The sequence below is a fragment of the Athene noctua genome, chromosome 1 (assembly GCF_965140245.1).
Source record: "Athene noctua chromosome 1, bAthNoc1.hap1.1, whole genome shotgun sequence".
Lineage (NCBI taxonomy): Eukaryota > Metazoa > Chordata > Aves > Strigiformes > Strigidae > Athene > Athene noctua.
This window is the reverse complement of record NC_134037.1, coordinates 232,501,190-232,519,339: the sequence shown is the minus strand read 5'-3', so window position 1 is coordinate 232,519,339 and position 18,150 is coordinate 232,501,190. Positions and strand designations below refer to the sequence as shown.

The 18,150-nt window shown below is 36.3% G+C and overlaps 1 protein-coding gene across 1 annotated transcript in view; it reads left to right on the top strand.

Annotated features, from left to right (window-relative positions):
- The window catches only part of CCDC122 (coiled-coil domain containing 122), a 46,105-nt gene that overhangs the window by 1,508 nt on the left and 26,447 nt on the right, over positions 1-18,150 (top strand). Inside the window, exons 3-5 of the mRNA XM_074912697.1 lie at positions 1,861-2,259; positions 3,403-3,519; positions 6,078-6,224. Of these exons, the coding sequence (XP_074768798.1) occupies positions 1,861-2,259; positions 3,403-3,519; positions 6,078-6,224 (663 nt within the window). The remainder of the gene's footprint in view (positions 1-1,860; positions 2,260-3,402; positions 3,520-6,077; positions 6,225-18,150) is intronic.

The window sequence follows — 18,150 nt, the reverse complement described above, 5'->3', positions numbered from 1 at the left end:
TTTTTCAGTGTGTTTGAAGTGGTTGTCCTAAATAGTCATTAAATACTGTTTTTATTTAGTAAAATTTGGTAGAACACTGAATACATGTAGTTTTCGTGAAGACTATGTAATAATTTCTGTTCTAATCTCTCACAGAAATTATTGTGATTTCAATTATTATTTAACCTTTGAGATCAAATTTCTATTGAGAGTTACATTTGAGTCTGAGGAAAGACAACAGCATTCAGGCATTTTTGAGCATGTGATAATGCAAACAGAAACAGTAGAGTTCCAATTATCACATGTGTGAATAACCCTACAACTGAAGTAATTGAGATTTAAAATTTTGTACAAACCTAACTCCTCTGAAGGAGCAGTGAAAACTTTTATTGCTTAGGAATGTCAGTGGATTGGCCACACCTTACAAGAACCTTTTTTCTAATTATATACCATCCCCAAAATAGTATGATGATACTGTAACAGTTAATGTGATCAAACAATTTAAAATGTTTTTTAAAAACCCACAAAACTTTAGAGCCCTAGGTAATTAAGTTAGCTTATTTATTTTCTTCCTCTTCCACACCTTTTCTTTTTTCTTTCAATAAAGCCCAAACCCTAGGAAACTCTGTACAAACATTAGTGTTAGCAGAACAGCAAAGTTAAATGATTAGGAACATAGGGTCAGAATGCAGAACTGCTTTTTCATCTTCTATTCCCAGGTGTGCTGGTCACAAGAAGACATGGAAAACAGTAATTCCCCCTTCTAAATTGAAGATATTTGCCATTTTGCTTTCCTGTCCTCAGTAAATGGTGGCTGGCGGTGATACAAATTCTCCTAAAACTGTAGCCCAGGATTTCCAAATTAGAAGTTACGCAGAAACATTTTGTTCTTAACAGTTAATAATGTCTTAATTTGTTCAAGACGTTGAGTTAGAGATTTCATAGCACTTGTAATGCTTCCATTAGGGAAAAGATAATAGGTGACATAAATCACGATGCTAATTCTCTCACTTAATGCACTACTGTTGGCTGTTGCTTTAGGTGGGATTCATCATAGCTAGCTTACATCACCTACAAGTCAGATGTTAAGCCTGTGTTAGTCATCCAAGCTCCCTTGGTAGCTGTCAAAGAGACATAAACATTTCTGAGGCAGCAATTCAGCCCTCCCATCTTAGATTTATGTGTAGACATGGTGCTTAGACACATGGTTTAGTGGTGGACTTGGCAGAGTGAGGTTTATGGTTGGACTTGATTTTAAAGGCTTTTCCAATTTAAATCATTCTATGATTTCATATGATGGTTGAAGTACTATGTCCTGGAGTTGTTCACTTCTCAGTGAGAAGATGTAGAGGCCTTTTTAGGACTAGATGTCTATTAGAGGGTTAAAAATAGCTGGGATTAATCCTACTGTCAAATACTACTGTGATGAAGGTGGAATTAAAAGCTTCAGTAGGGCAGTCTAGTTAAACTTCATCACCCCAAATGCCCATCTGTGTGTTTGTGTGGGTTTGTAAGTGTTTTTTGACATCATTAGTTATTTTTTGTCCGATCAGTACTTAATGAGATTTCATCTCTAAACAAACATTAGGATTGGGTTTGATCTGTCACATCCTATATATCTGGCAAATATGAGGACTTCAATTTCGAGAATACTTTATTTAATATTTTAGATTCAATCTAAGGCGAGAAGTCTAAAACAGCATTCTTGCATTGTGCCTCTAAAGTGATGGTTGTAGGAAATAGAACTCTAATTATCTTCCATTCAAGCCACATTGAACAAGTGAAAAAGAAGACTGTTCAATAAATATAAACTACAGTGTTTAACTAGATAGCTAGTATTCTATAAAAATGCTCTTAAGTGAACACTGAAATCTTTTACAGGCAAAGTTTCAGGAACTAGAAAAAGAAATGAATTCTATTCTGTTAGAAACTAAGATGACGGAAAGGGAAATATATCTGCAAGATGATGCCATAGAAGTGACAAAATATCACTGTGAAAATCTGGAAGCCCAAGTCAGAGCCCTATATTCTGAAAATTTAAAGCTGAGGCATGATGCAGAAACAGTACAAGAAGAGTTTGAGATGACATTTGCAAGAAATAATAAATATCGTGAAAAAATAAAGGCTCATCAACATCTCTTTTGGGAGATGGAAAGTAAAATGCCACTTATGGTTGAGCTTGCTAAAAAGAAAGCTGCTGTTAAAGAGTTAAAGACAAAGAAAGAGAACTTAATGCGTGATTTCCAAAATCCAGAAGGATCTGTTATAAAACATGTTCAGGTACTGTATTTCATCTTTGATTCTTTTCGTTTTGTATGAAATAATTTTGGCATAGTTTAGTTAGGGTGATTATTTTTTCTAATATGTTTACGGTTCATGAGGGTCTGACTACAGAGAATGTAGATAATTTATAATGCTATATTGAAGAAATTTTGACTTCAGTATGCAGTAAAAAACCTCATCAGCCGTTGTTATTTGTATTTATTGTAAAAGTCAGGTTCATTCTATGTGATCACATGAACTCAGCTATGAAAAAAATTAGAGAGCTGTAGATCACACTATATCATTGCCAAACTATTTGTGGGCTTCTTTGCGTTGTTGGATAAACTTACATGGACGCTTTCAGAATTCAGTGGAACATTGCCATGTTGTTACATTTTTCATGTAAGAACACAGTATTCTTTCAACTTCGCTGTCAGGTGACACACTGCAGTTGAGCTGTTTGTCAACAGGAAGTAGATTTGATGAGACAGTGACAGCAAGGAGAGAGGAAAAATATATTTATTTTGGTATTCCAGTCTAACACTTGTTTTTATTTGACCGTAACTGCAATACTTATTAAAAATTACCATGTAGGAATTTTTAATCACAAAACTTTACCAAGACATGAACAAACACAAGTATGAAGTTGAAATGAGCTCACAGATTTTAACTCCGATGCTACTTGCATTATTGAAAATCTGGTGTTACTCTATTCACGTAAATTGATGAAAATTTGGTTGTACAAGGAAATCTTTAAATACTGATAGATAAACACTGATCAACATCGTATCTCCCTATGAGAAAGAAATATCTGTCTCAAATATTACATTAAGTATTCTTTGATTATATTTTAAACAAAATTAAGACCACTGAAATGTGGTCAGATTCCTGTATTGTTGTAGTTGTTTGTGTATTTCAGATCAAGAGTATATCTTCTTAAGTATTTAAAGCCATGTTATAATTTAATTATTAATTTATTTACATTAATAAACTATTAATATAATTATTATTAACAATTTTAATGTGATTTTTAAAATTATAGCTCTTGATCTCATATCAGTGAAGAGAGTCTGTTAAAATGTAACATTTTTATTAAGTTTAATAGATGTACTGTACAACTTTTGAAGGAGAGGATTTCTGTATCTTGACTTACATCTACAGGAAGAAATTACACTTTTAAAAAGGGAAATCACAACATTGAAAGAGTTAATCAATAAAAAAACAGATTTGCTGGAAGAAGAGAAAAAAATGCATGCTAAGCTTAGAAAAGAAATTGAGGTGAGTCATTCAAATAAAATATAATTACAGTTCTCCTGAAAGAATGTAGATAGTGCAAATGAATTTTGAAGTACTTTATATACAGTTGCTGGCCATACATTAATCAAGTATATACAGTAACAGTAAATTATTGATACCGATAGTCTTTCTAAAATTCAGAACCAAATTGCTATCATGAGAAAATTGAAGTTAAGAACATTTTTTCTTAAGCCTTTTAATAAGGAGTTGAGCTGAGAACTTTTGGAATGATACCCAGAAAAGAAAGAGGTCGCTGAACAGCAGTAAAGCAAAAAACACAGGTTTTTATTTCTGTAATACTTCTGAAATACTTTAAATTTCACTGCTGACTTATTATTCATGACTTCTCTCCTGATTCCTGATAACTCATCAGTGGGAGAATCAATTGCACCAAGAAAATGGACTTCCTATGAATCTCCCTAATTTGAGCTGACATTAAATTAGGGATAACACAGCAGCTTCTAATTAGCTGCCAAGATAAAATTCTGATAAATAGTTAAAACCTTCTCTTTTTAAATAATTGAACTATATTTTACATCTTGCTCCTTACTAAAATACTTTGTATATCTAGATAGTTTTTAGTTTGGAAGTTTCGTGTAATTTATCTTGTTAGTTCAAATAAATGCTACAAAATTTAATGAGCACAGCTCGATAATATAAAGATTAACTGATCTAAGGTTAGCTCTGTTACCCATTGTAAAATGTAGGAGGAAAAAAGAATCATTTTTCATGTGATAGGGAACAGAGAATTTTTAAACTGAAAAGCAAACCACAGCCACTTTAGAATAGGTCTGTGCTATTCAGCATTTGAGAAAATATTTTATTATCAAGGCAACATCCTCCTAAGAAAGATCTTTAAACTCAAAGTGAAATTTGGCAGCCTAAAAATAATGTTCTGTTATTGGAATCAAATTAATTAAATAATGAAGGTTAAGATCTTCTTCAGTTGTTTGGATTGTATGAATTTTATGTCTCAGAAGGAAACAGGATTAAAAATGGAATCTTTCAGGCTATCATTTTCTATTAAGAGCTCTCTGGAAGACAGTCTGGTTTTTAATATAAAAACTGACAGTGGACAAGCAGAGACATTAATACCCAGCAGTCCTCGGCACAACTCGAGAAAGAATACTTAAACCAAGCATGAGAATAAAGTGAGATACTAGACACATGGATTGTGTTGCAGTGGTAGGATTAATCTCCTGACTGCCAACACCTGAATGTGGTTGTTTGAATACAGGGGGCTACACGTGAGTCAGATAGTTGCCCATTATGATCACTGGAGGTGTAGTCAGTCCAGTTGATGTATCCTAGAGATCAATTCAATTGGCTATCTGTAGGGGTTTACAGTAAGGTGAGCTGCATAATCTGTTCTTTCTAGACTTGTAGTATGTATTGCCTCGATTTCTGTTGCTCAAAACAGGAATGCAGACATGTAGGTCATACATGCAGCTCTGAATCTGCAGATAATACTGATCATAGATATTTCAGTGTTGTACAACACAGGCCTAGTTCAGATCCTGCAAGCGTTCAGTCAGGTGAGTGAATCTGACAGCATCCCTTGAAAAGTTGTGAAGGATTATGGTGGAGAGCCAAGCAACTTGAAGAAAGACAACCCTTCACTAGCAAAAGAAGGCAGTGTAATTTATAAAACATTTTTGAGGAAGTTATTCAGTTATACATGAAATTTAGGCAGTAAGACTCACAGGAAGTCACTGGCAATGCTGTAGTTATGCAGCTGTACTCCATCATGTGTATGTTAAATACAGTGTAATAATGTTTCAATAAGCAGACATGAGAATAATTATACGCTACCACTCATAGGTTTTTCAAACTCAGGTAAGTAAGCTCAAATTTTCATTAAGTAAATACCTGTTATTTTCATTTTTATTATAATGAATGTTTCATGCATTTACACTTCATAATGCAGATCTTCAGAGAGTTGTCTGCCACAGCCATTATTCACATAAGACAGCAATGAGGACAAAATTGATACAGTACTTCATTGCCACAGTATTGTCTTTCTAAGAAAAACGTGACTTTTTAAGTGCAGTGCAACAGTGAAGATGCCACTACAGCCATCTAGGTTACCTCATTTGTGTTCAACCCAAACACACTTGTCAAAGGCTGAAAATTTCTTCCTTTGTCTGCTCTCACTCTGGAGCCTGAAAACCTCCATGTACAAAATGTTGCTGCAGCCGTGAGATGCTGACTCTTTGTGTGAGATTTACTTTGTTAAATTTTAGACATCTACAGAGCAGGTGATACCCACATTGAAGTCATCACTTAAGCTCTTAATAGGACAGAGCTTTTTTTTCCCTTAATGGGAAAGAGAGGCACATTTCATATTGTCCTAAAGCAGGTATCTAAGTCAGATGAATTGCTTCCTAGATGCCTGTGTCTCTTCAGTAGCTATAAGGTGAACATGGAATGATTTGGTCAAATGTCAGAATCTACACTTAGAGTTAGGTGAGCTGAACCCACCTCTGTAAATAGTTTTGCTTGAAATAAATTTTGAAGTGAATTTTATTCTATTTTATTAGGTACAGAATAAAAGATATGATGCTATTCTAAAACGTTTGCATTGCCAACTGAAGAAACTCCATTCAAATAAAAGACAATGGCACTGGAACATTCAGCAGTTGGAGAAGAAAGCAGCAGAACTAAGAAAGCGTCTTGGAATCATGGAGGTACAAAGTAGCATATAAACCAAACCTAGCAAAGCTACAGTGTGGGTAATCTTTACCAGGTGGAGGAGCTTTTTTTCTGGAAATACTGCAAATAGTAAAAAGCCTGATAGCTGGGCCAGGGCTCAGTGATTTCTTTCTTTTTAAAGTTTTTCTCCCTTTCATTCTGTGGCCTATACTAGGCTTTGCTGAATCTGTAATGCTTTGGAATTACTTTTTTTTTTTTTTTTTTTTTTCCTTTTTACTGTAGCCAGAGGCTGTTCAGGAAGAAAGTTATTAGCATTTACAGGCATTTTCAAAATATGTACCTGTTTTATCTAAAAAGTAATTTGAAGTCAGCCAAATAAGATTTGAGGAGTTCCTTTTTATTTGATTAGATCTCTGAAGATTGAGATCTACATTGTTTTTCTTACAGAGAAATTGGTATCAGTCTATATTTGCTTTCTTGGGATACCACAATTTGAGATCTTTTATCCACATCCCTTATTACTGCAACCTACTAAAGAACTCCAAAAGCTCTGTTGGCCTGTTTTTTGCTGTGTGGGAAATTCATACAGATGATGTTATGGCCTGTTTGCCCTGTATCTGCCAGGACGTTCTAGTGTGGGGTCAAGGAGGACATAGGTTGTCCAGCTATAAAAGGCTTAGAAACAAATATTCTCAGAACGGGGTTTCAAATAATCTGACTTTAACTGCTCTAATATATGTTAGCAAAGGGCAATGGGTAGGTAAAGAGAGGACTGAATCTGGGCAACTTTTAAAATGGAAGAACTGACCCTCTAGAAATAGAAATGAATGACAGATGACTGATTACAGAGAAATTTACTGTGTAGAGGATCTTAACTAACTAGTACTAGCCATCCAACATCTAATGTTCAGTAAGATGATTCTTAACATAAATGACAACCCATTAAATATTCTTGATAAAACAGTAGTGAACACTAGACACTTTTCTTTGCCTTCTTTTTATTATGTGCTTGGCATTTGAGGAATTTACCATACTTCATTCTTACACTTAAGGTAATAGTTCTGACTGGACATCACCTGTAACATCATCTGTTCTATGGAAGTAGCTTTTTATTAGAGGTGTTGTCTCGAATAATTTAGATTTATCTGGTGAATATAAAAGATTTAAGCAAATTGAGTATTAACTGGAAAATGTTAGACTGTCTGTACATTGTTAGCTTAGGAAAGAAAAACTTAAAATGCAATACAATTATTACTTGTCTTAGAACATTTGTATGTTAATGTATATTTACATTTCCCTTAATATGTTATTTCACTTAATATAAAGTTATTTTAAACAATATGCTGACTCATGAAGGCTCTCTCTCAATGTTATTAGACTCTCAAGTTTGTTTGGCTTGGTCTTTTTCCTTTGCAGTATTATCAACCAGGCTTCTTTTATTAAAACAACAATGTAGAAATGAAAACCTCAATATCCTATGCTGTAGTAACAGTAATGTGATACAAATAATTTGCTGGGTTAAAACTTTTCTAACCTAATTTATTTTAAAAGAAGACAAAGAAAGACATCTTAAAACTAATCTTAACTACCTTTCTGTTCTGAAGTGACTCACACATCACTTCAGGGGATCTCAGCTATCCAAGGTCTATTCCTTAATTTTTCTCTGTGTAAAACTTGCTTTTTCAATATACGTATTTAAATAGACTGAGTTTATCTCAATTGTGTCTCAATCTGGTTAACTACAAAGGATTCCCCTACATCTGGTAATAGCTGAACTCCATATCAGAAAGAGCCCTAGGCATTTGTAATTCTCTCCAATTCACATCCTTTTTTTTTCTGAGAAGAAACGCAGCTGTGCAGGCCAGAAGGGAACTGCTGCATGGTTTAGCTGTAGCCCCATATGAAATGGTGGGAGTTTTGGAAACTAAAGTACTCCTCAGCTTCTCAGCTTTCCTGCCAACAAAATGTAGCTGTAGTTTAATTAAGTAACTTAACTGTGCATCTCTGTGCTGTGTCTAACTGTTTTGATCTCATATGATTAAAAAAATTACACTAAAACTAATTTTATCTTTATTTCCATATCAAATAAAAATACTAGCATTGGTCTTAATACCAAGACCTGTAGAGTCCCACTATGAATGCCCTCTTCATATGTTGGAGCTTCTTTAACAATTATCTGTGAAAATGTGTTATCCAGTCCTTAATCCATTTTACTTAGGCTTTGCTGACTCTATAGAGTATGAACTCTTTAATACAAATTATGTTTAGCACAAAGTCCACCATGTTGCAAAAAGTCTGTTTCAGCTCTGAAATAATTTGTTATAAGGACTCTGATTGTTATTGTTATCCTGCATCACTGTCCTAGTTAAACACCATGATTATTATCACTCTTCCCACATAAACACACTATTTGTGTGTTTAACTCAACTGCCTTGATACCTGAGTTGATTCATCTCCAATCTTTGAAGCTTTGATTGTCCTCAGTCCCCACCAAGGTTGTGGAAGTTCAGTCACTCAGTACACCTGAAATCTTCATTCAGTTTTTTCATGTGCTAAACACCAGTTTTACAGGATCGAATACATTTTTCATGCTTCTGATTAAACAGAACTTTGTACCATACAGTATTAACATATTTTCCCATGAACAGCATTTTAAATTTAGCATTTAATATCTAACAGATCATAAATATAAAGAAAGGCATAAACATTTTACTAGTGAATTGCAGTTAATTGGGTGAAAACCTCATCTGGGAAAAAACTCAGCTGAAAGAAGGAAATGTAAATTACCAACTTCTCTAAACTATCAGTATTCTGTACAACATATGAAAAAAGAAACGTCTGAGCTTTTTATAAGATGTCTAATTCCAGAAAATCCTGGCAACCTGCTGAGGCAGATTTTCCTTGGTACAATGTTGAACAGTAGTAGGTCGATCTCAGGGCATTTTTTTTTCTCTTAGCAAGCAAGCATAGACAGTAGGAGAATGATTTATGATTTGCAGGGAATAACACAGCGAATGCACTTCGTGTTCTTTACATAAGGCTCTCCCAGCTCCCGCTGGAGAAGCATGCTGCCAAACCCGTATCAGTCATAATTTTTCTGACGATGGGTGTGGGGCCAAAGAAGGAACTCTGGCTTCAGCCCTCTGCAGGCAACGGGAAGAGGAGTGACTGCCTGCTCTGAGCAGCAAAACAGACAGCAAGCAGCAACAGAATATGTAAAGAAAGAGTTTGCAACAACTTACCAACCAACGAGTCCTACCCACTGCTTAGCAAAAATCTGAAGCACGGGAAACTGGATTTATTCCAACAACATAGTGTAAATGAGTAGGAACATATTAGGGGAACTCCACACTGTACAGGGAAACAATACAGCCGTTGGGTCACCCCATGTGATGCAGCAAATGTACTGATGGCTGTTAAAGGGAAGGATTTCCTCATGCTGTGGGCTGAGGCCCCACATGAATCCCTTTCACGTGACCCAACAACCTGAGGTGCTGAAGCAGAGGAGATACGTAAGGTAACACAGATGTATCTGCTAAGATCTTTGCTCTCATCAAGGCTACATGCGATACACAACAGAAGAAGGGAAGGTGGCTTGGGAATAGATGCCAACATTATGCTGCTTTGCCTCTGTTGCAGAGTTTAGTGTGGCCCTCAGGAGAGTTACTCGCCAAGAGCCATGTGTATGAGCGTGACAGTACTGTGTGCTATTCTACTATGGTTCATACACAGTGCTTCAGAGGAAAAAGAAATCGTGGCCACACTGTGCATTGATGGTATGTCATGCTGTTGTGAGTGAAAAAAACAAACTTTCAGAACTCTTACACAGTTTTCTGAAATGCATGAATATGTCATTATCAAAGTAATTATTAGATCCTTTGTTAAATTGCAGCTGCAACATGCAGCTCTGAGTCATGTCGAGGCAGTGACTTCTTGAGGAATTCCAAGCAGTACTGAAACATTTTCCTTTTAATTGTCTACTTTGCAGGAGGCAAATGGTTTTTCAGGGGCAGGGTTAAGGCAGTGCAATGAACTGCCTCAGAAATGTGGATCAAGCAAAACCAATTCACAGCCCGCTTGCTGAACCACACTCAATTCTTCCACTGATTTTTTCTAGCATTTAGAGGAAGTAACATGTTGTGACCTAACAAAACAAAGAAAAAGAATAAACCACAAACTGAAAAGGACAAAGCAAGATAAACAAAGAAAATTTCTACCCTCCCTACCCTCAAAAAGAAAGATAATTGCACTGCACATTCCCCACCTGGATGAAAGAAGACAGAGGAGATGGCTTTATTATGCCACTAAATATAATTCTGGTTGAAAATGTTTTCTACAATAATGAGCAAAGGACAATGCTCTGAATTGAACAGAGATTTCTCCTGTTAGGAAATTACATGAGTGTTTCTACACTTTGCAGTAGCTTTTTAATTTAACATAGGCTAGTTTCACATAATTCAATTATCTCTAAATATTTCCAAAAGAAGCAAACTTCTTAATCTCTCATTTTGTTATAAATAGCATATGATATACTCAATATTTATTGACTAAATGTCACCTAAATGCTTCGATATTCTTCTATCATTTACACATTATATTAATTACTGTAATATATCACTTGCAGTGGAATCACCATCCCTGGAGGCATTCAAAAGACGTGTAGATGTGGCACCTGGGGACATGGTTTAGTGGTGGACTTAGCAGTGTTAGGTTAACGATTGGACTCGATGATTTTAAAGGTCCTTTCCATCCTAAATGATTCTATGAAGACTTTTCTGGAGTGGAGCTAGCACCAACAGTTTGAAACGCAGTTGCTTTTTTCCCCACTGACAATAAAGTCTAATAGTTCCCTCTAGTGGTGAAATGTCTTTTTACACGGTAAAGGCACCTTTCATGCTTGTTGGGGTTTGAAGATCGATACTTATCATGAGAGTAGTTAATATTTCTACAGAACATGATGAATAGTCCTGAATTCTGTTTAATTTCTCCAAAGGAAGGACGAAGAGGAGATGCTGAGTATTCTACCCTTACAACTGCAAACAGCAACTGAAAGATTTTATTTATTTATTCTTAATTACTGAGCTGTTTTTAAAAGAGGAAAAATTTGGCAAATTTCCTCAGACCTTCTGTTCTATTCTAAGATATAATGCAAATTCCACTACAAATATAACTTCTCATTTTTTTCTTAAAAATAATTTTAAAAAAATTATTTTGTGAACTAAAATCAGACTTTTACAAAATTTCCTCAGGTCACTTTCTTCTTAGTAAGAACTATTCTGTTTAAGGTCATTGGCTTCCTGCTTTTTGCTGAAAAATATATTCCAAAAAGATTAGGTCAGACATCACTGACTAAAATTTATGATAGCTGGTAGTTATGGATTTACAACATATTATATAAACCTGTGTTTTCAGGCTTCTTAAATAACTCAGCCTGGGCTGAATCTTTTGGCCTGAAGCAGCAGCTCTGTCTCAAGGTCAGTCTTCTGGAAAGCTTAAACATAAGGTATGAATGTCACTGCTTGAGGCTCCCAATATACTTGACAGGAGAAAGGTATCCCGCAGCCGGTTCAGTTCTTGCATGCCTTATGGCAGTCTGGCTCTTTCCAGTCACAACAAAGGAATCCTAGAGCAACTACCCATAATTTAAAAGACTCAATTAAATGCCTATTTTGTGTGAGATAAGCCCAGAAATAGCACAGCCAGTCTGTTGTCTACCCCTATCTAAAGGTTTATTTTATGGCTATGTGCTCTGGAGCAAAGGATTGAACTTTGGCAGGGGCTTTTGAGGGGACAGAGAGGATAGTTTCAGGCTAAAACCCATGTAATTACGTAATTTTATCACCTTTCTCTTTTTCGGTATTGGCATAGAATTTTAATCAATTGAATCCTGACTTTACAACATTCATATAAATTTAGATCAGTAGTCCAGCAGCCTTCTCAATGAACTTGAATAAAAGTTATCTGGGCCTTGTGGTTAAAATTTTACCCTCGGGTTTTGTCACCTCTCTCGCAGTTACTGAGGGATTGGAATGCCCTTCTCCAGTGCAGTACAAATACACGATCTGCCTTTTGTGCATCTTTACTAAAATTATTACCATCTCTCAAATTATGAGTTCATACTGTTGCTGAGACTTCTTTAATTACTAATGCATTTGTATTAGGTTAACTGATGCAGTTGGAAAAAGCAAGCAAACATTTTGACAGAGGACAGCTTGAGTATCTCAAGTTTTTTTCCCAGTTACATCTGTTGGTTCTTCCTTTATAGTCATGGAGAGAAAGATACACTTCTAGGGAATGTTTCATCTGAACTGCTTTATATAGTTGCATTAGGATGACAGGAATTGTGCCTTAAAAAGTAATTTTTCTCCCAGTTGTAAAGGGAGTGAATGGTCACTAGGTCAGATGTAAGTAACTATATTCTGGTGTTTAAAGTTAGGTAAGATATATCCAAGTCCTGTGACCTTAAGCCTCAACAGTCACAACAGCATTATTAGTAAATGCTCAAAATTTCCTTTTTTTTTTTTTTTTTTTTCCCCTTTTATTGTCTTATTGCTGGCCATATTTTTTTTCCTTTGTATTTCTCTAGCTTTTCCTATTGATTTCCTGAGCTGTAAGCTTCTCATTTATGTACTACATTCAATGTCATGTTTTCCATATGTTACACTGGGCAGCAGTGGGATGTTAGTTCTAACAGCTATTTCCATTTGCCAGTGAGCCAGAGCAGACTTTTAGCTAAAGATTTCCTCTTTCTTCTTGGAGTACTCTTCGATTTTTAAGCATCTTTTTAGTTTCTCTCATAGAACTCCCATTTTTCATTTGCTTTTTTCTATCTGCTTCTCCCCAGCCAACTTCACTCACAATTTTCATCAACGACAGGAAATTCACCATTTTGCAGCATCAGCTACTGTGCAGGGTATTCATGTTGCCTGTCTCGGACACCGATTTAGAATTTAGTAACTCACATTCCGGTGGTGTCTTGCCCTTTGCATTGACTATGGAGGGCACTGGATGGGAAGAAATCTGCATTTTGGATAACTAACATGAGGTGAGATGAAACATCATAGGGCTCTAAGATAGGTGGCATGACTTGCCTTCTAGCAGTGCCTGTTTCCCTCCGTTGCCTTCAGAAGGACTCAAGGGCAACTAGTTCTAAACTCACTGTAGATGACTAAAATTACATGACATAAATCCCGTCTATCCTCTCCAGTTATCCCTCACCGACTCCAGGCCAGGAATTAATACAGCTCTATCCATCACAGTGAGACCATAATTGAGTTACCCTGTATTGAGAGCAGTAATACTTTCTGTGTTAAAGGATCACAAGGAATAATTTTAGAAACTCTAGCAGGTTTTGTGACCTCCATGCTACATTTCTGAAATTGAATTCTCCCATGGCAAGACAATTGCTCCCCCGCAGTCTGCCTCTAACTCCAGACAAGTCATAAGAAATAATTCTGGTATGGTTTCATGGTCTATAAAGACTCTCCCTCCTTCCCTCTCTGCTATATTCTCTTCTTGTCTTTTGTGTTTTAGCACACTGACAATTAGTTTCTGAATTGTCGGGATATACAGACTAGCTAGCAGCATCTCTGTAGTACTACACTGTCATTCACTACTTCCACTTCTTCCCCTAAATAAATTTTATCTAAAGATCTTTAGCATTCCAGTCATGTGAACTATCACCAGTTACCAATGTGTGCATCAGTGAGAATTTCCAGTCTCCTCTTTGTAACCCAGACTTTTAAAATTAGTACCTAATAACCAGCAAAATGCTGAGCAGTCCCTTGAAAGTGAGGATGAAGTTAGAAACATAGGTAATAAACTTAGACAAGGATAGCAGGGGAAGGTGAATGGAAGACAGACACAGGCTGCAATGAGTGGAAGTGGAAGAAATTAGGGAAGGGAGAACAGTACATAAATACTGTGTTCATTTTGTACTACAGAGTCCATAGTGGAATGTGAGGCTCCTAAATTTGAAAAATCCTCCCTAGTCAGCAGATCTTGCTCTGGTCACTGGGGAATCACACAGTCTATGTTACTGTCAGTGTCCATTAACTCATGTGAGACACCTGGATCTAAAATAGTGATCCTGATGTTGACTCTACAAGTATCAGTAGAATCTCACAAGGTTACTTTTTAAAAATTCATTTTTTGAACGAAGCTGTGAGATTTATTTGATGCTCACTTTCCCATGGAACATCTTTCTCTTCCTCATGGCACCTCCAGTGCTTCCTCACACGGTGTAGTAGCTGCTTAAATTTTTTAAAGGTAGCAAGTAGGGCAGCTGGAGAGGTAGTGCTGAGATCCTGTTGCGGCTCAACACTGCAGCTGCTCCTTCACTGTGTAACTTAATGACTCAGGTGTATTCAACCATCATGGGACCCAACATTTTGCTGTCTTCTACACTAGAAAAGAAATGGCTTGAAAGTTCAAAGTGGAAGAGAGTTTTCTCATTGACATTATATGTTATTCTGCAGGCTCTTCAGTGGTGGCTCCTACACCACTAATACACTTGAGATCTGTTTTTACAAACAGAATTTGAGTTTTGGTGAGTTACCCATAATAACAGAGGAATTCTATGTCTGAACTTTGAATCATACCAGAATTAGGGATTCTCACAGTAGCACGTGCAGAAGAAAGTCAGCCCAGTGCAGTTGTCATTTCCTGGTCTGCTTCTGAGAGAAGCTGCCTGCATGAAAGATTTGGTTTTCTAGATAAGAACGTTTTTCAACAGATTGTTTGCATAACTGTACACAACCCCTCACTGAATTGCTGGAAAATCCCATTTCTATAGCGATACCCATTTTAATGAACTTATCCTTTGTAATTATTCAATTATCCATCCTGCTGCTCAAGAAAAACATCATAACAGTGATTTAACACAGTACTGCAGCAATTAGCACTCACAAAACAACAAAGAAACACCTCACTACTCAAAGAGGGATCAAAATATGAAATCAGAAGTAACTCATTACTACCGTCGTAACACCACTTCAGTTCTTACAGTAGCAATCACAATGTTTTGGTGGTTTTGACTCCTTTCCTTTTATACTTAAAAAGAAGCTACAGAGCATCCTTATTCCATTTTCAGAAATACAGTAATTAAGAATTTCAAAGCCTCTTTGGTTTTCTGTTGAAAATTAGGAGTTAATAGATCAGTTGCTGATTTACTGAAGCTTTTGTCTAGTCTAACTCCACTCACTTCCGTAAGTCTAGAGTTGAGAACAGAACCATACACTGGCAGTTACACCTGTAGGTAGTTTAACTGTCACTTTTAAAACTTAATCTAATTCACTTTGCCTTCATATTTCCCAGGCAGCTGCAGATGGCTTTCTTTCCATCTGAATGCCTTTACGATGTTTGTTTTTTTTTTTTCTCAGTGCTTACTTCTCTTTCTTTTTTCTTAGTGTTACATTATATTTCTTGCTGAGGGCACAGGGGATTTTGACTACTTTTTAGGTTATTGGCATCAGAAACATTCTTAACCATGCTTATTAGACCTTCAAGAGTGCTAATTTTCTCATACAAAGAGAGCGTTGAACTTTGATTAGTGTATTTCCCAAATGCTTTAATTTTCTGATACCATGTAGTATAATTTTGTTTGCTTTTAATACATAAGTGTGGAAAATAATGTACAATGGAAAACAACACAGAAGCTGTCATAAAAGCAGAAAAGAGCAGCTGATAAGAAAAACAGCAATGCAACATTGTTTTTAGAAGCAATGGAACACGAGAAGAGCTGACATATTGTGATGCTAACAACTTTAATTAATGATGTATAGGAGGTCAAGTAAAATGAGAAAGAGGAGATCTGTTAATAGAAAACATGTGCTAGTATACCAAAATTAGAACTTTAGAAACGTGCAATACAAAAACAGAGAATTCTGATTGTTGAGATTTTTTTCTCCCCTGAATGGAAAACGAGGCATACTTACTTGAGATAACAAAAGGGAAATTTTGGCTATTGATTCCCAATTACCACTGTGAAATACGTGTCACTTTATTTCATCCTCATTCATATATGAGTCATCTTTAGGGCAGAGTTAGGACATGTTTGTTTAACTTAACAGTTAGTTTGAATCAATAGCCAAGTGGGAGTACCTTTTCAGTGGGGATTTAGCGGTCATGAAAGTGGTCTGTTTCACAACCATTAAATATCTTACTTTTGCAGATGTGCCTAATAAACTTCAACTGGAAAGGTGTTCCTTAGTAGCTACTCTAGTGCAGTTCTTCAGTACTGGAATTCCAAGTAACTTACCTGCAAAACACCTCCATCCACAGCCTGCAGCCCTCTAGAGGGTGACATTTTTCCATGTGAGATAATTAAACAGATCCACACGGACAGTAAAATTCCTTCTTTTTAGGCACTGGTGGTTTGAGAAGATATTTTATACCCTTTCCATTCAAAACATGTTTTGTTTGTTTTGCTGCATTGTAAATGACTGATCTGTAATGAGTGCAGTAGTTTAATTTTCTTTCATTTTAATGAAAACAGAAAAAATCTTAAAAAACACTGAGAATTTAGCAATTCTGCTCAAAAGTGAAAGGCAGAATCTCTGATGTTGTACCTCCCCCAAAGCAGTATAATCACAGTCATTTACTGTCCCAGAGCATATAAAATATGGCAGGGACATTACAGAAGACAAAGCCACAATTGTTACCACAAAATTACTAAGATTTGCAGCCAGAAATCTCTGGAGAAGAAGAAAATGTGAAAGTTGAAGTTTTACATAGTCTAAAGATTGTAATCTGCTGTCATTCTTTAAACTGGAACAGTTTGATGGAACAGCTCCCAAACTTTTCCACTGTTTGAATCCTCTTCCAGTGGCAACTGCAGTCTTTTATTCCTGCTTCTGGAAGTGAATCCTGCTTCTGCCAGTAAAACTCCCACTGCACTCACAACCTTTACTGAGTTCTGATCCCTTGTTTATGAAACAATGCTCTCATGGTAGTTTTCACACAGAATATATTTTTGCACCATAGTAGGCCATTCTGCTTTCCTTCTTTTATAATGATCACCAGGCTTTTTAAGAAAACAGCAAAAATGCATTAAAAATGATGGCACTCACATAACATCATTGCCACTTGACACTGAAAGAAGGCCAAATTGTGTCTTTTGGTCTGCAGAGAATCTGCCAAGTCCAAGCTGCCTCACAACATTCTGCAGCACATTTGGTTAGCACAGTTGAGGAAAAATGATTGTCTGCACTGAAGTGATTGCTGTTTTCACTTTCTTTGTTGTCATTCCCATATCTGTAGCTCTTTGACATGACAAATCACTGCTAAGAGAGAAGTGGGAAGTGTCTGTCAGTGGATGGCCCAGCATCAAAACAGACCAATTAGCAATGTCCCCATCTGCTGCTTAGACTCATGCTTGCTCCCTGCCTGTTCCCAGAGCCAAGAATCGAACTGGAAGCCATGGGTTTCATGCACACCAGCAGTAGCCAATTTCTGCAGTGCTACACATCGTCCAGAGAACTTCTTATAGGAGCTGAAGAATAGAAGTATTGTCAGCACCTTTCTTACAGGAGCTAGTCCTCTTCTCTTAAAACTTTATGCTGTTCAAGAGATCACTACAGACTAGTTGGGGTCCCTTTAAGACAGAAGGTTAGAGTTGGTGCCAGAAAGAGCTCTTACCCTTTCATATCTGTATTGGGACAGAGACTGCCCTGCTTTGTGGAAGGAATCAGTATGCTGAATATCCTCTTCATTAGGTTAAAATCTTAACTCTAATATGAAACTGATAAAAAATGTAAAGGGAGACTAATGAAAGCTTGATATAAACCTGATCCTGTATCTAGAAGGATACCAAGTCTATAGAACTTGAGGTTTGCGATATCAGGCCATCAACTACTGAGTAAACTCAGTGAGGTGAGAAGAAAATATTTGCACACATTGACATGAAAAGAGAGTCAGTTAGATTGGGTCTGCTTGCTAATCATAAAATGTATAGCACTTTTA